Here is a 21,263-nt window from a genome sequence, read left to right as displayed (position 1 = left end):
TGGCTTGTGTCTGTGGTTATAAATTTAATGTCGTGCGTGTTCTGTTCCCGCTGATGTCTTCACCTGGCATTCCTCATCCGGCTTTGGCATTACGAATGCAGCTCATCGAATATGGCCAAGCAATGCAGGAGCTCCAGCTTGTGGACAAGAACCCGCCAGCAACTTGTAACTAAAGTGGCCGTAGAATATCTGGTAAACCGAGTCCCATTCAGAGTTGCTGCAACTGTCAGTCGCCGTTAGATGCTTTTGTGTGCTGATTGATTTAATCAAAGTTGCATGAGGAGCATGGCTGCAAAGGCCTGTGGCACACTAAACCCGCTGGCTGAACAAAGTCTTTCCCATTAGGTTCACGTCCCATGGATTACAGTTTTACGAGCACTGGATTGCAGTCCCACGACGACGGCAGTCACATCTGTAGTTTCTGCAGTGGTGGCCCCTGTTGCTGATGACCAAAACCGATGACCTGATTTCGGAGAACATGCAATTGATATGTCCACGAAAGAAATCAGCCATCGGTGGGGTCTGCCCAGCTATTGGAATGCCCTGCAGAAAGGAAATAAAAACGATGTATATCATTGATATTGCTTTTGACATCCATACTCATGAGAAATGAGAATGTGTTTTTTCGTGTTTATTTTTCGGAGCTACAATTCTATTTACCTTAAAGATTAAGTTCGGGACTTACACGAAATATTATGTTAATACTTACAAAAAGGATTTATGCTTTTTATTTGATTCACAAATAACAATTGTTGTACTTGTTTCTTGAATATGTTGCTGTATTTCCCATTTACACAGGGGTTTTAAAATTGTAATAAACAAAAATAAAGTTCATATTAAACAAGAAAGGAAAGCTAACTTCGGGCGGAGCCGAAGTTGATATACCCTTGCAGAATATTATGTACATTATATTCTCCAAAATTATTCATAAGATGCATTCTTAATACTCATAAAAAATCCCAACTTCCTAACTTTAAAAACACCAAAGTTATGGCATTTCCAATCGTTCAGTTATATGGCAGCTATAGGATATAGTCGGCCGATCCTTATGATATTTGGTAGGTCGGATTGATTGGCCAAATATAAAACCCATAGAAAATCCCAGCTTCCTAACTTTACAAACACCAAAGTTATGGCATTTCCGATCAATCACTTATATGGCAGCTATAGGATATAGTCGGCCGATCCTTATGAAATTTGGTAGGTCGGATTGATTGGCCAAATATAACACCCATATAAAATCCCAACTTCCTAACTTTACAAACACCAAAGTTATGGCATTTCCGATCAATCAGTTATATGGCAGCTATAGGATATAGTCGGCCGATCCCGGCCGTTCCGACTTATATACTGCGTGCAAAGGAAAGAAGGGTGTGTGCAAAGTTTCAATTCGATAGCTTTAAAACTGAGAGACTAGTTTGCGTAGAAACAGACAGACGGACAGACGGACAGACAGACGGACAGACGGACAGACGGACATGGCTATATCAACTCAGGAGGTGATCCTGATCAAGAATATATATACTTTATAGGGTCGGAGATGTCTCCTTCACTGCGTTGCACACTTTTGACCAAAATTATAATACCCTCTGCAAGGGTATAAAAATCAATAATTAGTACAGTTATTTCTTAATGTCACATATACTTTACAATTTTTAAAATTTTATGGAAATAAAATAACTTTTAAATCGACAATAATCATTGGCAGTAGTGAATTGGAAGCAAGTCCAACTCTCAACTTGGGTACTCAGTGACCGCAATTAATCCTCAATACCCATGTATATCATCGTATACCCTACTCATTCAGACAGACACTAAAGACAACAAAACCAAGAGACTTCGTCGCCAATTGCGGGTCCAATCAATGTCAACTTTCAAAACAAATAAAGTTGCCATTAATGCCGCACGCTGAGTACGTTTGTTTTTTCCCCAGTTTATTTTCCTTTGACGTTTTTTGTTTTTGTACGTTTTTAGTAGTTTTTGCTCATATTCGATTTGGCGCTTTTTTAAAGCGGTTTTTAAGCTTAGCCCCAGCGACGCCGTCGACTGTTTTTAAGGCGTTTTTCATGTTCATTTCATGTTTATTTATGAGCGGCTCTAACAGCTGCCATTCCTCGATGCCAGTGGTGGTAATGGTAACCCGAGCTGGCCAAGAAGTCAACTGTGGAAAGTGAAATTGTCAGATGGCGTGTGAACAAGCGCCGCTGACAGTTTGAGCAGCACTGATCTCGACTGGTCAGAGGTGATATCACAATTTTTATTGGGGAGTCAATGGGTTGAATGCCAGAAGTTGATTGCTTTTAATTGATTTAATTCATTGAGGTATTTTGTTATTATTATTTTTGGAATTTACATATTTGGCAATTAGACTGTAACATGATTGATGTGATTTTGATTATTTGACTGGAGGAAGGGAAAGGCTGCGCTCGTAATTAATTAGTGTAAATGGGTTTTGTGGCCTGTTAAATTGATTCAATTGAGTATTAATTGTCACACAGCTCACCTGACAGTTTAAGTGATTGTAAAATTTGCCATCCCAAGTGAGACCTCCCACTCTATAACAACACCTTATTTTCGTAGAATTTTTTAACCAGTTTGAGCTTTATTATGTGGCAAGGACAGTTCGTCAACCGTTTGTGCCACTTTCAAAGCGCTGCGCCATGCATAATTAATAAATCTTTTGGCTGACAAAACGCCAACAAATTGCGAACTCAAGCTGGCCTTAAATAACTTGTTGGTTTTTATCTATCGGGGATCGCTTATTAAAACAGTTGCTCTCTGATAAACGAGATGGCAAGCGGCGATTGTGGCGAGTGGCATGAGTGCACATGAAATATCTTTATATCTCGTAGATAGTAATTGCAACTGCGGCACAGAGACAACAAAGAAACTGGTTAACTAACTAACTGACTGACTGAATGTCCGAGTGTCTTTCTCAATTGCCGGCCAGTTTGTTTTTCTTAAAGGCAGTATCTCAACACGATTCCCAAATACTTCTCCGGTTTTCACCGCAGCTCAAGCTGCACCTGAATTTGCCCCGTTCAATTTGTAATTAAATGATAATTATTTATTTATTTCACTATGGCAGTCAGCAAATTATTCTGTGCTGGGCACGTGTTTGGACTTTGTAGTTTGTTCATTTGTTCGTTTGGTTTTTTGTGGCCATTCGACCTGTCACAGGTGGCTGAGGCTCAAAACCAGTTTCCTACAAGTAGTTCTTCGGCAGGGTTCCCAAAAGACCAACAGTCGAAGCCCAGCGAACAAAAAACAACCAACGAAAAAAACAGAACACAAAAACTTGTTTCCCAACCGCAAGACAAGCTGGAAAAGTAGAGAAAAACGATGGCGAAGGTTCAGAAACAAAGACGTGACCATGATGAAGCTGTTGGGGAAAAGGACGAGTCGGTGTCGACTATATATACACGTAACTGCCCGTCTCCCCGAGGAAATCAGCGGCTGGCAAAGTAAACTCAATTCGACTCAAGACCAGAATCAAAACAAACAACAATGGTCAAACGGAATCGAGCTGCAGAAACCAGAAACCCAAGCCCAAGTCCGAATCTTTTTTGGTTGTCTCTTGTTTGATAAGCAACAAAGAGGGGAAATGTAAACAAGTTGAAAAACTTTTAGCTGCGATGTTGATTTGAATGCTCCACACAAATATTATATTATTATTATCATCGTCATCGTCATCGTTGCATCTTCATTGTCTCTTGGTGGACGTGCCTCTTGTGGCTTCCGGTCTTGAAAGAAATCAATAAAATACGAAAACAAAAATACAGAAAAGTAAAAGGGGAACGGAGGGCCCTTGAATGGCCATTGATCGTGTCATGGGCAGCCAAAGCCAGTCATTGTTGTGATTGTCCCAGGGTATTTGATAAACGAATTGACTGACAATGTTCAGAACATCGGAGGAATCAGTTCAGAGGAAAAGGGTTTGGAAACGACCGTTTGGGCTGATCCGATTGGAGACCATAAAGAAGCCATTAAATTATTATCTTTTGATTAAAGGGACATCATCTGGGAATTCTCAAAAATAACATAAATAAAAAAGTTGGAAACAAATGGAGTAAAATAATACTTTGATATGTTTGGGGATAGTAAAAAAAAACCTGTAAATATAAAGCAAATTCAAAATGATAAGGCAGCAAATTCTTATCTTAAAATATATGTAAAATCTCCCATAAAATCTTTTTAAATATTTTTTATATCATACCCAATCTTAGCAATGCTTATTGCAATCAACTAATTTTGCAATCTCTTTTTTTCTCTCTTTGCAGGTAAGTTCACATACGGAAAAATCCAAAAACTGCGAGGGGGTTATCGTAAGTTTGTGGTGGATACCATTAGCCAAATGGCATATTTATCTGGGTAGCATTATTTTGCGACTTGTCGAGAGACTGCGAGAGGGGGCGAATCAGCAATTGTACAAATAATGGAGCCAGCAATCTTGATCTTTCACCAGCCACTGGGACAGAGTCTTCCATTCTGGAGGAAAAAGATTCGAAGTTGCAGCGGCGACCGCGGCGGCGGATCAAAGTGGACTCGGCTGGACTGTATGGATAACTTCGTTGTGGGTTTGCTGCCACTTCTCCACCGATCTCCCCAGAGCTGTCCAAGATTTTTAATGATGATTTGCTATTTTTTCTTCGCTTGCGGCTCGCGGCTCCAAGTCGCCTTGCCCAGGATCTCCATGATCATGTCTCTGTTTCCTCGGTGTTCCGATTTATTCAGCCACTTCGTTGCGAGACTTTGTGTGCGCCACAAACAATCAGAACGGATTAGTTTGTTAATCATTTTATTATGTGGCAGGCCTCAGAATTCGATTGGCTTCGAGATGAAATTATTTTCGGGCTGGCAAGGAAAAGAAGAATCGAATGAGAAATCAAATTTAAAAGTGGTTGAAAGGAATCCCGAACAGGAAATCATTCTTGATTAGGGAATACCAAATGGCATAAAAATCCCAAAATAATACGGGCTATTCTTTAACCGCATTGAATGCTAAACTAGAGAAACCCACGTTTATAAATAGGTTTTATTTAGCACACGCTATCTTATCTAGTTGAAGTGGCTAATTCTCCTGTGATAGTGCAAGGCAACTTTTTTCTAATCTTAATCAGCAATCAAGTACAGGGGGCTTTTTCAATCATGGCAAAGTCACATAGGTTAGAGTCGTAAGCTTCCATCTCCATTAATTTTCCACTATCTGAAAAATTCAATCAACTTTGCAGAAAAAGTATCCATAATTCAGCAAGGTTAAAGCCATCAGACCTGGCCAAAAACTTCCAACTGACTGCTGACCTTGTAAGGCCTTGCTCAATTAGTCATTACTGCCCGGGCATCCGCCCATCCTTGGGAAACTTTCACTGTTTTCAGAGGTCGGAGAAGAGGAAAAGAGGCCTTCATCAATCATCAAATATTCCAATGCAAATTAGATGGAGGTCCCCGCCCACCAACTCGCATAATAAATCAGGAAACCATGTGACAACTGCTACAGTTTGCTTCTTTTGTGTAAACCCAACAAATGTCAAGTGTTGCAGTTGCTGATGCGACTGCGACTGCTGTTGCAAGTTGCTGGTGTTGCTTTGCGGTGCATAAATCATTGGAAAGGTCAAAGTGCACACGCCTACGGCATGTTGCTGACACCAACACCAAAACGCAGGGTACAACACATGGTCGCCCGATGTCTGCAACAATTGTCAAGTGGGCAGCAGCAACAGTCGTTGCTGTTGCAGCATGATTTATGCGCAGCAGCAACACAAGCGGACAATTTCGGTGGCTGGTTGAATTTATTGAATTTTTTTAGTGGACACGAACAGAGCGACCTACTTCAGTCACCCACAATCAGACCGCATTCAATCGAAGGCCAACGGTCTTATCAAGTGGTAGCCATTATCAGTTGCCTATCAGCGACCAGCAATTCCACTGGTTAAACGCTGGTTTTTCAATAAGTTTCGGTTGGAAAATCTCTTTGCTGGCTGCCATTGAACTTGAACTTTGTTCTGTGTCTGCAAATTGCCAGCGATAAATTCAGCAATGCATCACTGGCAGCAGCAACACTCCCCCGTCCGCCAGCAACATTGACAGTCAAATTAAAGTTGGCAATTTTGTTGTTGGTTCTGTTGTTGCCTTAGCCATTTAGCATATGGCCCCTTGCACCGACTGCTGTTTTTATCCCCTTCTATTCCTCGTTGGTTTTTTATTTCTGACTGCGTGTCGCTCGCAGCTGATGCATAACCGTTTTACGCTTCGTTGCCTTCTACGTGCAAATGAACTGCAGCAACAAGAGCAACGGCAGCAGCAACATCAGCAACATGAGCAACATCAACTACAGCAGCAACTTCAAGCCCCCTTCTAAAGATCCACTATTGCAGTTTGAGAAGCATTGTGTGGGGGTGTTTGGGGGAAATCAGACAAGCAACAGCGTTGTTCGTTTTAATTTCAATGACTTTTTACATCTTTCTCTTTTTTTTCCCTTCTTAATTTGCAATTTTCGCTGACTGTAATGTTTGACATTTTGTGTTTGAGTTTCCTTTTGAAATCGTCTCTTTGCTGTCCAATTTAAGTGTTTGTCGCTATATTTGCTGTTTTTGCAGTCATTAAGATGCGTTTTCAATGAGTAAGAATAGTATGAATCATTAACGATGTTAACAAAGTTAGCAAACTTAAAAACTGAATTCTTTAACTCCAGAAATAACGGAAATTATTAGACGGAGAAAGACTTGCTTACACTATAAGTCAAAAATATATTTCAGTTTTTTGAACGTCATTAACAAACCATGAAAAAAGTTTACAAATTAATTGTTAAATATAATGCAAGAAAATATCTTTCTTACTTTTCTTGGAAATTTGATTTACCAAAGTCCAAAATGAAACAAATTGGCTTATTTTAAATTACCACCTTTAGTGGGTGGAAAACAAGTCTTCTCTTTAATCTCCAGCCGCATGGTATTTAAACCGATTTTTGCTGCAATATGTTTTTTCCATTTACGGTTGCTACCAAAAGCTACCGAGTGTATAATTAAAATTAAATTAAATACTTATCGCAGTTGCTACAGGCCGGGAAATTAGAAGCTCGCTTAATGCCATAAAACCAACATTAGCATTGGCATGCGGTTAGTTAGTTCACTGGACATAGGAATGACCTCATCGAAATTGTAAGCTACCGGGCAAAACACACACCCATTTGAAAAATTGAAAACAAATAGGGAGACACATACACACTATAACTAATTATAATTGCTAGCACTGCCGCAAATCTGTATTTCTGGCTCTTCCGCGAATTCTCACTTGTTTATTGATAACCATCTAGCACGTTTCGCTATTTAATTTGCCACTCATTTATGCAAATTGCGATGGCACGCTCTGCGTTTTTTCTAGATGGGAATCCGTCATCAGTATATGAGGTTTTCCTGAGTTCAAGGTCAGTGTGAGGCAATCTTTTAATAGGCGAAGCTGAGTTCATGCCTGCTCTTAAATAGAATCACTTCAAAGTGGTTCCCACTTAACGATCCACCTAAAAGAAAATTGCTCGTTAATGCGGTTTAATTGTTGGGGAAATGAGAGGAAGTTATCCTGCAGGTGCCGACTTATCCTGTGTGTCACGTTACTCATACGCACCGTAATCAATTTTTATGCTTGCCGCTTACGTGAGTTGGCAGCGAAATAAGCAAATATGCAGATACGGAGAAAGTTGAAAGGGTTACCCCTTCGAGGGTTACTACGTGATTTTTAAATGCGAATCGTGTTGATTGTAATGTGTGGGGGAAGGGCTTAACACTTGTTGTGATCACGTTTGCAAATTCATAATTTAATTAGTCTGGTGCACTTGAAATTCCCGGCATGTCGCCCAATTTAATAACAATAAAAATGGTAAATTACTTGACGAAGCCATTTACGAGCAGAGAGACGTTTGCCTTGAATTGATGGTTTCATCTACCCTGATTGAGATGTTTCTTCATTACTTCCTTGGCAATTACAACATCCGCTGTGAGTCACCACTTCTCTTCTCTGAATTTCTCTAATGGCACTCATCAACTTGATGCAGATATATATGTATAGATATTATAGCACTTACTCTGAGTTTTCCCTTTATTTGTGGCCAGTCACGTTGGCTCATAAAAAATAAGCAACGATGGCGAAGTGCTGGCACAACAAAGCCCACGATGTGACACAGGCTCTAAAGTTCACACAGAGAAATATTTGTTAAATATGTTGGAGTATTATAGGTTAAAATATACAATCAACAATTTCCAAAAACTAATTAAATCTTCCGATTTAAAAAGTTGATACTTAAGCACTAAAAGAAAAGCCAAATTTGACGTAACAAAATTAATGACCAATTAAAAAACATTTAATGGATGTTTATAATTAAAACCCATAAATGTTTTTACTACCTTTTATTTCAATTAAATGAACATTTCCTCATGAATTTTCATGGGTAAGGGCATTCGTCACATATCACTATATTATGGACTACTGTTCCACATAATTCCATCCGGAATACTATAATTTTAAGTGTTCAACTTTTGTTTTCTCTATTAAGTAGGTATAGATATAATAAGTTGAGGAAGTGGCAAATAGCTGGCCAACTTTGGTGATACGTTCGCTGAGTGCACGTATCCCCGAGGAGAGACAGAAGTTTTCGAAAAGTTCTTAAAGCCCGGCTTAGAGCCCGGCTCATTGTCCGTGAGTCATGTGGTCGAGGTGGGTTGCAAGTTGCGGGTGCAACGCCTTGCATGCCAAGCAGCAACACCCGGCCTCAGAATGCGAGGCACGAACGAGATGTGCTCAAAACGGGCGATGATGGATTGTACAGACTACAGACTACAGACCTGGCCAAAGCTCACCCGTTTCCTCCCTTCTTCTTCCTTTCAGGCCCATGTGGTCACGGCCTTTGAGCAATCGCTGTCCAACATGACCAACCGACTGCAGCAATTGACGGCGACGGCGGAGCGCAAGGATGGCGAGCTGACGGACATGCGGCAGACCATCGAGTTGCTGAGGAAGCAGTCCATCCAGGCGGGCCTGACCACGGCGCACATGCAGAGCATGGGTGTCCAGACCCAGGGTCAAGGTCAGGGTCAGGGTCAGCCGGGTTCAGACCAGAAGCCACCGCAGTCGGGGGCTCCCAACGCCCTGGTAACACTGGCAACAATGGCACCATGACCCTGGGAATGCAGCGACAGCACAGCACCGACTCCATGTGCTCCCTGAACTCCATCAGTTCCGGGTGCTCGGCGGCGCAGGACAAGAACAAGGCGAACAAGAAGAAGGGCTGGCTGAGGAGCAGCTTCACCAAGGCCTTCTCCCGCAATGCCAAGATCTCCAAGACGAGTCGTCATGTGGGGCATCACCATCACCACAGCAATCACTCACATCAGGAGTTGGGCTCCGGCAAGTTGTCCCTGGCCAATGGTCATGGTGAACCCTTGGGACTGGCCTCGCTGGCCACCCAGCCGGCTCCTCCGCTGCCAAACAGCAAGCAGAGTAGTCCCGCCAAGACACTGACCCTCATCGACAATGCCAAGCCCATCGATGCCATCGACCAGGAGGAACTGCAGGTGGAGGACCTCAAGAAGCAGTTGCGCGAGAAGGATCTCGTGCTGACGGACATACGGCTGGAGGCCCTGAGCTCGGCCTCCCAGCTGGAGAGCCTCAAGGAGATGATGAACAAGATGCGGGCGGAGATGATGTCCCTGAAGCACAACAACGAGCGACTCCAGAAACTGGTGACCACGCGATCGCTGGCTGGTTCCGAGGCCAGTTTGGGCCAGGCCATCAGTCCCAATGGATCGGTGGCTGGCAGCTCGGAGGTCTCCCGGCGATATTCCCTGGCGGATGGCAGCAATCGCCCGCCCATGGAACTGCCTGCTCGTCTCAGCGAGGAACTCGAACTGGAGGAGGAGTGCTTACCACCAGCTCCGGCACCGGAGCCACCACCACCGCCGGCTCCCAATGGCGTTGGTGTGGCCCCGCTGAGTCCCAGCACCCACATTGATCTGACGCCACCGCCTCCCGCCCTGGAGTCCGCTCCGCTGGCCAGTCCCGTTCACATGGCCAGTGCCACGGAGGAACTGGCCGATGTCTGCGATGGCAAGAAGATCGCCATCGCCTGCTATCTGGGTCAGCCGGAGGCCTTCGCCAAGTACTGCGAGGAGCTGCACGAACTGGATGGCTTCTATGCCAATGGCCACGAGGCGGATGCGCAATCCCAGAGCGAGCGGAAGTCGAACTATGCCAGCGCCAGTTGCAATGAGTTCGTCATCGCCTGCACCTACATCTCGGGCAAGACGACGTGGCAGAATCTGGACTACGTGGTGCGCAAGACCTTCAAGGACTATGTGGCTCGCATTGATCCGGGCACTAATCTGGGCCTCAACACCGACTCCATCACCTCGTACCATTTGGGGGAGGCGAAGCGGGGTCCCGAGATGGGATTCCCGGAGCTGCTGCCCTGCGGCTACATTGTGGGCAGTGTGCGAACCCTCTACATTTGCCTGCAGGGCGTGGGCAGTCTGGCCTTCGACAGCCTCATCCCGCGCAGCATCGTGCATCGGTACATCAGTCTGCTCACGGAGCACCGCCGGCTGATCCTGTGCGGACCCAGTGGCACTGGCAAGTCCTATCTGGCCCGCCGACTGGCCGAATTCCTGGTGGCCCGGGCAGCCCGAGGCAATCCCTCGGAGGCCATTGCCACGTTCAAGTGAGTTTGCATTGTGCAGTTGGTTATTTTCGGTATTTAACCCACCTCTCATCTCCCATTTCCAGCGTTGACCACAAATCCTCGAAGGATCTGCGTCAGTATCTGGGCCACATTGCCGAGCAGGCGGCCATTGCCAACGGCGCCTCGGAGCTTCCCTCTGTGATCATTCTGGACAACCTGCACCATGCCTCCGCCCTGGGCGACGTGTTCTCCTGTCTGCTGAGCGCCGGACCGGCCAACAAGCTGCCCTGCATTATTGGCACCATGTCGCAGGCAACTTGCAACACCACCAACCTGCAACTGCACCACAATTTCCGATGGGTGAGTACTGATCGGGTCTATAAAATAACTTAAAAACTAATTTAAATATCAAAAATCAATAGGTACTCACTGCCAATCACATGGAACCCGTGAAGGGCTTCCTCGGACGCTTCCTGAGACGCCGGCTCTTCCAGCTGGAGTTGCAGACGCAACATCCGCAACCGGAATTGGCAGCAGTCCTGGCTTGGTTGCCCTCCGTGTGGCAGCACATCAACCGGTTCCTGGAGGTGCACAGCTCCAGCGATGTGACCATCGGTCCGAGGCTGTTCCTCGCCTGTCCGCTGGATCTGAAGGACTCGCAGGTGTGGTTCACGGACATCTGGAACTACCACCTGTCGCCCTATCTGGTGGAGGCGGTTCGCGAGGGTGTCCAGTTGTACGGACGACGAGGTGGAGCGTGGAACGACCCCTCTGCCTTCATCCGGAACTCCTATCCCTGGCCCTACGGTCCGGATTCGGTGCCCCCATTGCGACAGATCAATGCCGAGGATGTGGGACTCGAGGGGGTGGCCTTGACCAACGGGGAGCAACAGGATCCCTTGGTAGGACATTGAATATCTATACCTATAGACCTTGACTAATAAGCTATACCTATCAACAGCTCAACATGCTGATGCGGCTGCAGGAGGCGGCCAACTACTCGGAGGCTCAGGATCAGGAATCCGATTGCGCCAGTCTGGACTCGAATGTCACGCCCGACAGTTCCGCTGGAGCCGAGTGAACAGCTATATAATCGAACCACTTCGTACATGCCAAATTTAGATGGACTAACTAAGAGGAACGCGCTGGCCGACAACTAATCAGGACTACTTTTCCCCGCACAAATGAGACTTCTTGCACTACTTTCGCGGCGAGGTTCAAAAGCAGTTCCAAGAGTTTTCCATTTGCACCATTCAACCAACCCATTTCTAACCACTCCCTCTGCCATCTAGAGTAAATTGCACTTTTTAGCGCACTTGTTAAAAATGCAAATTGTCCAAGCCCAAAAAACCTGAGATCGAAGCACTACCAATCCTTAAATCTTGGCCCGGCTGCGTTTCCAAAGCCCCAAACTTGAGAGAACTAACCTTAGCTAACATGAAATGTTAAAGAAAAGTAAATTCATAAATTGTATATATCGAACACAAAGTAAATCCCCTATGCTTAAGTGTGTGAAACTGTCCGGCGGATTAGACTTTTTATACCCTGTATCCTAGCCCACAACCGGCAGAACATATAAATTAAATGGCAACTAATACCTAACTCTATTGTAAATGTAGCTATAAGTTTTTTGCTACTACCAATTTACATGATGTATAGTTGAAGTTAAAGGAAAAAGCTTTCACTTTAGTTTAATTATTTGCGTAATTATCATTAAATATTGTTACAAACATATTGCATATTTATAAAAACCAATAAGCAAAATACCATTTAAATATTTATTATGCCTAGCCGCGCTTAAACACAGGAATACGCAAAAGTGAATACGTAATGCCCCATCCTTGATAAAATAGCTAAATTACCGACACATCAGAATCCAATCGGAAGATAAAAACATATACTACCAATACAAGCAGTAAATTATATGATACGAAAAAGCAAATTATGTGTCTCTGTCTAATTTAAATGTGTGCATTTATGAGATATGACATCAAATCAAAATAAAATATAATATCATACAAAAATTTACCCTGTTTTCTTAACATCTAATGTATTCGGATTAAATAAATTAAGTCATTATGTTAGAAATGCATCAGCAGAGCATCATGGGAGCATCATTAGTTACCATTTGAATATTGCGCCACTTTTCGATAACTTAATAAATATTTCATCCCCAGTGTACCGATTTCTTGTGCCTACAATCGATATTTGCGAAGTGACTAGTCACGGTATCCACCGGCAGCATCGATAGTATTGAATATACTGTATATCAGATCTAGTATATACAGGGTGACCGGTTAGGTTATTGCATATTTAATATTTATTGGTGCTTTGGAGATTAGCTTAAAAGTTAGAAGATTATTGTACTATATATATTTATTTTATACACTTTTGTTTATGGATCAAATTTTTTTTATATAAGAGCTGAAAATGCAACATAAATTTTCAGAACTTGTGGGATGAAATTTTTCCTGCTTAATTGGAATGCAGCAGAACCGCATAATTTAAAAATTAATTTTTAACTTTTTGGGACCTAACAAACTAAACTATGTTTAAATCTATTACTATTAAAAAATATTACTAATCAAAGAAAGGTAAACAAAGCATGCTCACAGTACTAATAAATTACAAAGTTGAAATAACTTTTTGAAGGAAAGAAATAGAAATCTGTTGTTTTTCAGCAATCCAATGCCTAAATGTTTCTTAATTGCTAAAATTTTTTCCAATTTAATTTTTATTAGCGATTTAGGGAGTATTGCCAAATTAACAATGGGCAGAATGTATAAATATGTAAATATGCAAGTAAAAAAAGCAATTGAAAACCTAAAATGATACCAAAGTTTATTTTTGATAGCCCGACGGTATATTTTATCGATAAGTCCTCGGTCACACTGATTATTTAGCAGCGAGTCGAAGTACGTAAAAGTGCAAATGAAAATTTGTTTAAATAGCGAAAATTAGATAAACGCAGTGAGCAATGGAATATAATTAGTGATAAGGGGGACTTACATCCCATGTCAAAGTTGAAAAACCTGCTGCCACAGGTTTATTAGCGGTTTTCCGACAGATTAAGCCGCCCACCGATTACACAACATCTGTAGTGGCAATGAAAAATGGGATTATTATGCAGATGTAACTCATAACAACTCATCACACGAAATTGGAAAATATACGACATGGAGAGTTACAAGATGTTCTAGACAGCCGCCGCTTTATGGAAATGGTTTTGATTACTTATCACTTATCACGTAGTCCTCCAGCTGTTACATAACCTCCAACTAACAGTTCTATAAGTCCCCTTGCAGACCCCGTGAGAAATTGGGCTTGAATAACAATGTTTGAAATTAGTTTTTGGAATATGATGTTTTTAGTTTTTGAAGTACAAGTGGGAAGTGGCAGAGACACATATCAATATACTAAGTTCTATTTGTCCCATTGCAAACGCCTTGTTAAAAACTCGTAGTTACCAATAAACTAACCAAAATCTTCATGTTCCATTGCAGATCCCGTGAGAAAATGGCCCTGAGACTAATCAACAGCGCTGTGCTCCGCCAGCTGGTTTCCCAGCTGCCGAAGAGTGCCCAGGTGGGCAGCGTTGCCGGTGTCCACACTCTGGACAAGATCGGCAAGCGGGAGATCGTTGGCTACGGCTGGAACGGCACCGCCTGCTACGCAGACCGCGTGGATTACCCCATGCCCGCCGTGCGTTTCCGTGAACCCAACAACGAGATCAACGCTCTGCGCACCAAGGAGCAGGGCGACTGGAAGAAGCTGAGCCCTCAGGAGATCAAGGCCCTGTACCGCGCCAGCTTTTGCCAGACGATCGCTGAGGTCCAGGCTGGAACCGGCGAGTGGAAACTCCACCTGGGCGTTGCCCTGCTTTTCAGTGCCGCCGCCATCTGGGTGGCCGTCCTGATGAACCTTTTCGGTGAGTGCTTGATTATAACCTTAGAGTGGTATATCTTTGCTAAACAGTTTCTTGTTTTCAGTGTACGATGAGCTGCCCGTCACCTTCGACGAGGAGCACCAGAAGGCCCAGCTGCAGCGTATCATCGATCTGGAAATGAACCCCGTCACCGGTTTGACCTCCAAGTGGGACTACGAGAACAAGAAGTGGAAGAACTAAGTCCGCTACCGTTAAATAATTCCGCTATTGTGTGTGATTAAGTTAGCCGACGTCTATGTGTATTAAGTGAAAGCAAGATAGTCGAAATTAAAGTTATGGCTGCTGCCTAAACTAAAAGATCTTGATATCAGTCATCCTTTTCTCTCCGTGAAGGTCGAAAAACCCCATAAAGAAATCCTTGTTACTGCAGTTACACAAAATCACCAAGTGGCATGATTATAAAACCTTTATTATTTCTTCAGAAATCGTATGTTTATATTTACAAACTTGCCATTATAAGGTAAGGTTTACCCAATTTAAGATTGCAACATCAAGATCTAAAATATTTAAATCTAGTGGTTCGATCGTTTTCGAGCTCTGGAACGTCTGTGTTTCGAGTCTAGAGACTTTGATTTTTTCATAATCTCATATATTACGAGATGCATAGCAAGGTAGACATCTGGGTTCTTTTCAATTTTATCTTTGAAAATTTTGTAAATTTTCAAGGCTACTGGTTTGAGCTCAGGAGTCAACTGGGATCTTTCTGCATCGGTTCTAAAAAAAAACATACAATACTCTAGCATTGCGAGAAATACAAGGATAAAGATGCAACATACATAGTTCCCCTTTCTTTCACCACCTTGATCACCTTCAGCACGGTCTCGATATCTTTAACCATCTCATGTTTTGTATGGTTATGCTCTGTTTTCTTAGTTTTCTCATGCAGAAGTACCCACTCATGGAATTCATCCTTTTCTTTTTGTGAAAGTTGTCCGTTTCTAAAAGGAAAAATGGGTTCTATAGTACAGTTTATTTAAAATTGGTAAATCCGATAGATACTTTTTTAGATCTTCTGAAGTAGGCTCTCCATGGCCTGATCTGGCTGCGGCGACTTTCTTTTCCTTTTCCGGATCGGAGTCTCGTTCATAGCTGAAGTACGTACAAAAACCCTAAGAATATGTGTCCTTGAACTCGTACTTGAACCAGTACTTACTGTTTGTACCAATCGTAACCCTCATATGGAGGTCTGTGGATATTGTGGGAACGGAGATGACGGCTTCGGTCATCCGGCCGGTGTTGCTGGTTGACTTTGCAGTCCACGCAGACGAGGAGGAATAGCAGGCATACGAGGATCGCCAAGTGATTAAGTCTTAATCCCATAGCAGTCATTTTTAGAGTGCAAGTTTTAGAGGTACGTAGAATCACAATTAAATAATTATGGAACCAATTGATTTCTAGAGACTTAGTTCCGGTTTAATCCATTGTCACGGAATAGTAAACTTAAACTTAAAATATTATACTTGCGTTCCCAGGTTTATTGCAAATATTTCGCTACAACTGAAGCTTTGTCGTACATATGATCTTGTAATAATTTGACGTATTAAGAATCTCGATTAAATTAGAGGATTATCATAGAATTCTGTAACTAATCGCCAGGTAATTATTTGAAAAGGGCAGATTATTTTTTATTGGCGAAAGTATTTTTAGTAGAAATTTAAACCACTCACTTGTAATTAAGGAAAATATTTTCACTTAGTGTTTAGTGAGTAAATGCTACTCGTTTTATTAATTATGCATTCGGAACATTTATATTGGTCAATTAATCAGTGATCCATTGATACAGATGGACTTGGTTTCCGCTTCCCATTGTTCGATGAGAACTTAAACACTTTTATACAGCTCTCTAAATGATTTTATTGACGATGATCGCGTGCAATTTCGACCTTCCCATCGTTCTAACGATAGGAACGAATAGACCGCCGCCTAATATGTTTCCCATGTCCCATTAAGAGCTTTTCCTTCTGGATATTGTGGAATCCATCGTGGGCGACAACGTGACGCACTCTTGGCATCGAAAATACAGTTTGAAGGCACAGGAGGAGGTACTAAAAAAATAAAAATTTAAATTCTCATTCAATTTCTTATAAATTGTATTTTACCAAACAGCAAAAAACCCACCGCATTGCACACACAGAACTCTAAAACTGTGGTCAGGCATCTAATTAAATTCGTCATGTTTCAACTTCTTAGTTTAGAAGAATGCACTCAACGAAATGATATATATAAAAGTATTCTAAAATTTAAAGAATAAGTTTTCTGACAATTTGTAAAATTTTTTTTATTTTATTTTAATGACGGATTTTTACGTTTTTATAATCTCTTAATGATGGATTTCTACATTTTACTGCGACAATATTTTTAATGTGCGAGTCTTTCTAGTAAACCAAAACTTAATATGTCTGGCATGCATAATGTTGTTTATTTATTTAAATATCCATAAGAAAGTAAGTCACAAAAGCAAGATTTTCAATTATACATGAGACCCGATGTGGTGAAGGCGTCGTTCCAGTGAGCCCAATTCTTCTCCGTTTTCAAATTGTGGAACCCATCGTGCGCTTTTACGTGTCGTAGACCTGGTCTATGTTTTCCTGGCTTCACAAATGGGTCACCCCCATTTTCTACACCAGGAGTATTGTCTGAAATGTCGAAGGTATCCTTGTCTGATTGAAAGGGCGCTGGCCCTTCTTCAGTGGGTTTAGTGGGCTCAGTGGAGTTAGTGGGCTCAGTGGAGTTAATGTGCTCCGTGGGTATAGTGGTTTCTTCGGTGGTGATGCCTTCTGTCACTGGAGAAGTTTCATCTACTGTTTGCACGGTTGAGGCTGACTCAGTTGCTGGGGTTTCCTGAGCTTCTAAAACGGCTGCCAAGAAAAGAGCGATTCCGACCTGAAAACAATAAGTATACTCGATTATGCGCAAAAGAGGAAATACCCCTCACCAGTTTCAGTTCAAGTTTCGCCATAACAACGTCACACCTGATGCATATACTTCTGCGAAACCAGAAGAGTCGATTGGGCAAAGCCACCTTTTATACTCGCTGCGCAGGTTAAATTGATTAGAACAGAGCGAAATTGATTGGATGGGTTGCTGCCTGATTTTACGAGCAGAACCAATGCTCGTTGCTACCAACTGATAGATGACGATTTTAAAAAAATGATGAACGCAGTCCGGGAAATTCCGGGCAGACGCACTCAACACCTGATGCCGATCGGGTTTTTGCGAGAGGCAGAGAGTGAGCTGATTGCTCTGGGGCTTGCTTAATTGTGGGCTTAACTATTTCCATAATTGTGGGCGATTCTGGGGGACTATAAAAGTCAGCTCCGACCGGCAAATGCCAAACAGTCTCGCTTAGCCCTTGCCAGCTGCACTTAATTGATTGAGATGTTCGTCAAACTCCTGCTAATCAGCCAGGTGGGTGCTAGATCTTGACCAGACCATAACAGATCACTTGAGTTATGATTTATTAATTACTTATTTATTATTCTAGCTTCTGGCGCTGAGCTACGCCCAACTGTCGCTCGATGAGGCTAAAAAACAAGTCGATGAATCGGTTTACAGCGATGAGGAGACTGGCGATGATATGAACCTGCCGGAGACCAATCAACGTCCCCAGTCCGTGCCACATCAGCCTCCCCAGTCTGTGCCACATCAGCCTCCCCAGTCCGTGCCACATCAACCTCCGCAGAAGCTGCCCCAGCCCCTTCCGCAGTACCAGCCCTATCAACCTACGCCATACCAGCCACAACGTCCCTCCCAGTACCAGCCCTATCAGCCTCAGCCCTATCAGCCTCATCAGGGACCCCAGTACGGGGGCTATTATCATGCTCCCAAGAAGGTGACGACCACCACTCCTCAGCCGGAAACCACCACCCCCAAATTGGAGCAGGAAGGTGAGGGCACCGTTGCTCCGGATGACGGCTTGGATCAGCTCGGCGACGACTTGCAGCAAGACAACGATGGATCTGCTCTCCCCGAGTCGACCACCACTCCTGAACCGACCACCACCACCACCACCACTACCACCACAACTACGACCACGACGACGCCGAAGCCCACGACTACTCCTGAGCCAACTACGACTCCTGAGCCAACAACTACTCCAGAGCCTACGACGACTAAGAAGCCCCATAAGCACGAACCACATGGCTATTCCCATCCTCACCCATTCCCTCAGCCATACCCTCGTCCGGTCCAGTATCCCTATCCATCCCCCTATCCTGGATTAGTGATCACTCCTGAGGGACCTAAGATTGCACCACCATCGGGCACCCCACCCACAAAGGACACCCCCGAACCGAGTGTATACCCCGGATATCCGACCTTCAGATCGCCCTACGGCTCCTATCAGCCACCTGTCTTCCACCAGCCACGTAATTATCCCAGCTTCCAAGGATACGGTCCTCGTCCTGGCTTTGGATACCCTCACAATCACGAGGATGACTCCGGAGAGGATAAGACCAAGGACAAGTCCGGCGAAGGCGATAAGGAGGAGGATGTGCCACTGAAGCCACCAGGATATGGCTATCCCCAGGTCTACCTCGTTCCCCGAAGACCAGTGATCACTGTACCCAGCTATCCGCGTCCTGGTGGCGGATACGGTTCGTCCTACGGCTATGGAGGCTACTAAATACTCTCCACTGAACACTGTGAAATTCACCTTTAGTCAAATCATTGTTGAATTAATATTAATTCATTCTTTAAATGTACTTCCTAACATATTATTAAATACTCTTTAAATTATAAATTCTTGATTTTTTCTTTTCTTGTACTTATCTTAAAATTTTTTAAACCATTTAAATATCTCAAATTTGGATTTAGATGTTGATCTTATTTTCAAATGAAACGCTTTCGTTTCTCATACAGTGTGATCATTCAAGGTTTAAGTGTTCGCATTATAGTTTGTTTTAACTTTTCAGTGAACTTTCGTCGATTTGACTCCCAGTATTTCGTATGTTAGTTGCAAGATTAGATTCGGAAAAATGATTATTGCTAATTTGCGCATATGATCAAGCTTATTGGTTTCTGATTTCCTTGTCGTGTATTCCCCGGGCTGATAACCCCGGGCCCCGGGTCTCTCACCTTGGTGTTTTCCAGTTGGACGGGTTGAGATTGTCGGTGCATTTAATTGCAGCGCATTCCACCCAGACAACTCATAGTTCTGTCGATCGTCGGAAGTTCTAGACGTAAGTAGCTGTCGAGATCTGCGAGATGTTGCCGCTGCAGTTCGTTCTATTTGGCTGTCTGTTCATTGCCCAGGGGGTGAGTAAAGATTGGTCACATCTAGAATTCTCACTTCAATGCCTCTGGAATCTTTCAGCTTTGCCACACGTTGCCAGAGCTCAAGGTGAGTTGATTTGACCTCGAATATAGAGTCATATGTAAGCGTAATGTTTCATAATTCCAGGTGAGAACTGCACGCGATACCTCCAATATACCCACGCATTTGTTCAAACCCGTGGGCAGAAGCTCAAACAATGACAAGGTTAATGAAAGATCTTCTTTTATTAATTCAAATGGCACAACGCTAAGTGAGCCCGAGACAGATGATGAAGGAATTCAGTTTCTAGAGGTGAGATTAACTCTGAGTTACAAAGTACTACATTTATTTTTTATTATATTTTTACTTTATTAAATCCATATTTATTATCATTAAAGAGAGCTAGCGGAGAAGTGGAAGAAGTGACCAGCTCATATGAAGACGAAGACGTCCGTCCCCGTCCATTTCAACGACCTCAACCGCGACCATATTATCCCCAAAACTCGCCAAGGAATAATGGTTTTCCCATTCAAAATGTAAGTGTGATTATTAGACAGTAGAACTCATTAATTAATGAACCAACTTCTTTAGTCACCCAATGGATTCCAACCGGATTACAGTCAAGACCCCAGTGGACGATTTCGTGGTGGCAATGGCTTCAACAGCAGACCCTTTCCAAGTTCACCGAATTTCGGGAGCAGAAACATTGGGCCCTTTCCGGAACCGGAATTCGGTGGCCAAAACACGCCTACGTGGGTATCTAGACCGGTGAGTACTACATACATATTTTATTTCCATCTTTCTTACCACTTATTGTCTCCTTTTAAGATACCTGTACCACTAAGTAGCTCCATGATCCCTTTATTTTCTGGAGGTAGTTCTAACTTTGGTCAAAGTGGTCCCATTGGACCCATTGGTCCCATTGGTAAAGGTCGACCCATTGGACCCATTGGCTCTGGAAGCTCTTCGAACAACTTCTTTCGCACGGAGTCATACAGCTACAGCTCAGATGGCAGAGGACCTCCGCAGATCGAGCGGGATGTCTACGATTCCCGAGATGGATTGGGAGCTTCTTTCCGTAATTTTTAATCAACATGTTGCCAAATAGCCTTCTGAAATAATCTGTAAAATATAAATCGTAGTTCGTAATAGAAACGATCGGACTTTTCTCTTTCCGCATCTTGCTGATAAGTATTGATTTTCGATTTCCAGTAAAACTAGTTGCTGACGCTTGAGATTAGCAATGCAATTTTTTATTTATATGTCTGTTGTTAAAGGTTTTTACAACTAGAATTAGCAAAAGATCTTAGAACAACAATTTTTGTTTCGGATTTCAATTTTGCCTTAAAAAAATGGTAAAACAAACCTATGGAATACAGAAATCAGTCAATCAAAGA

At 43.1% G+C, this 21,263-nt stretch overlaps 5 protein-coding genes across 9 annotated transcripts in view; 4 read left to right on the top strand and 1 right to left on the bottom strand.

The window, feature by feature from the left end:
• Positions 1-12,690, top strand: part of LOC108049748 (protein sickie) — a 146,593-nt gene extending 133,903 nt beyond the window's left edge. The window contains 5 exon segments of the mRNA XM_044459770.1: positions 8,878-9,144; positions 9,147-10,705; positions 10,771-11,026; positions 11,089-11,568; positions 11,628-12,690. Coding sequence (XP_044315705.1) covers positions 8,878-9,144; positions 9,147-10,705; positions 10,771-11,026; positions 11,089-11,568; positions 11,628-11,747 — 2,682 coding nt within the window. The 3' untranslated portion in view covers positions 11,748-12,690.
• An 841-nt stretch (positions 12,691-13,531) lies between these two features.
• LOC123037736 lies at positions 13,532-14,917 on the top strand. 2 transcript variants are annotated; one of them, XM_044459782.1, is made up of 3 exons: positions 13,532-13,581; positions 14,170-14,594; positions 14,656-14,917. In XM_044459782.1, exons 2-3 carry the CDS (start codon positions 14,183-14,185, stop codon positions 14,790-14,792), a joined length of 549 nt encoding a protein of 182 aa, XP_044315717.1. In that variant the 5' UTR covers positions 13,532-13,581; positions 14,170-14,182; the 3' UTR covers positions 14,793-14,917. The 2 variants fall into 2 exon arrangements, with proteins under 2 accessions (XP_044315717.1, XP_044315718.1); XM_044459783.1 differs by having other exon boundaries at positions 13,572-13,636.
• An 83-nt stretch (positions 14,918-15,000) lies between these two features.
• On the bottom strand, positions 15,001-17,646 carry LOC108037863. Of its 4 annotated transcripts, none has more exons than XM_044459779.1 (5): positions 16,712-17,083; positions 15,766-16,657; positions 15,612-15,701; positions 15,389-15,550; positions 15,001-15,326 (listed from the first exon to the last, which is right to left on the bottom strand). In XM_044459779.1, the coding sequence occupies exons 2-5, from the start codon at positions 15,939-15,941 to the stop codon at positions 15,125-15,127; spliced, it is 630 nt and encodes a 209-aa protein (XP_044315714.1). In that variant the 5' UTR covers positions 15,942-16,657; positions 16,712-17,083; the 3' UTR covers positions 15,001-15,124. The 4 variants fall into 4 exon arrangements, with proteins under 4 accessions (XP_044315714.1, XP_044315715.1, XP_044315713.1 ...); XM_044459780.1 differs by having other exon boundaries at positions 16,731-17,083; XM_044459778.1 differs by having other exon boundaries at positions 15,766-17,083.
• Positions 17,647-17,903: 257 nt separating this feature from the next.
• On the top strand, positions 17,904-19,353 carry LOC108037861 (soluble scavenger receptor cysteine-rich domain-containing protein SSC5D). The gene is made up of 2 exons (XM_017114520.2): positions 17,904-18,020; positions 18,097-19,353. Exons 1-2 carry the CDS (start codon positions 17,991-17,993, stop codon positions 19,234-19,236), a joined length of 1,170 nt encoding a protein of 389 aa, XP_016970009.2. The 5' UTR covers positions 17,904-17,990; the 3' UTR covers positions 19,237-19,353.
• A 406-nt stretch (positions 19,354-19,759) lies between these two features.
• LOC108040468 lies at positions 19,760-21,021 on the top strand. Its single transcript, XM_017117949.2, has 6 exons — positions 19,760-19,868; positions 19,927-19,953; positions 20,014-20,178; positions 20,265-20,402; positions 20,458-20,634; positions 20,695-21,021. The coding sequence occupies exons 1-6, from the start codon at positions 19,818-19,820 to the stop codon at positions 20,953-20,955; spliced, it is 819 nt and encodes a 272-aa protein (XP_016973438.1). The 5' UTR covers positions 19,760-19,817; the 3' UTR covers positions 20,956-21,021.
• The last annotated feature ends 242 nt before the right edge of the window (positions 21,022-21,263 follow it).

This window comes from Drosophila rhopaloa, unplaced genomic scaffold, assembly GCF_018152115.1.
Source record: "Drosophila rhopaloa isolate 14029-0021.01 unplaced genomic scaffold, ASM1815211v1 contig_2, whole genome shotgun sequence".
In the NCBI taxonomy this organism is placed as follows: Eukaryota; Metazoa; Arthropoda; class Insecta; order Diptera; family Drosophilidae; genus Drosophila; species Drosophila rhopaloa.
This window is presented reverse-complemented; position numbering and strand designations above follow the sequence as displayed.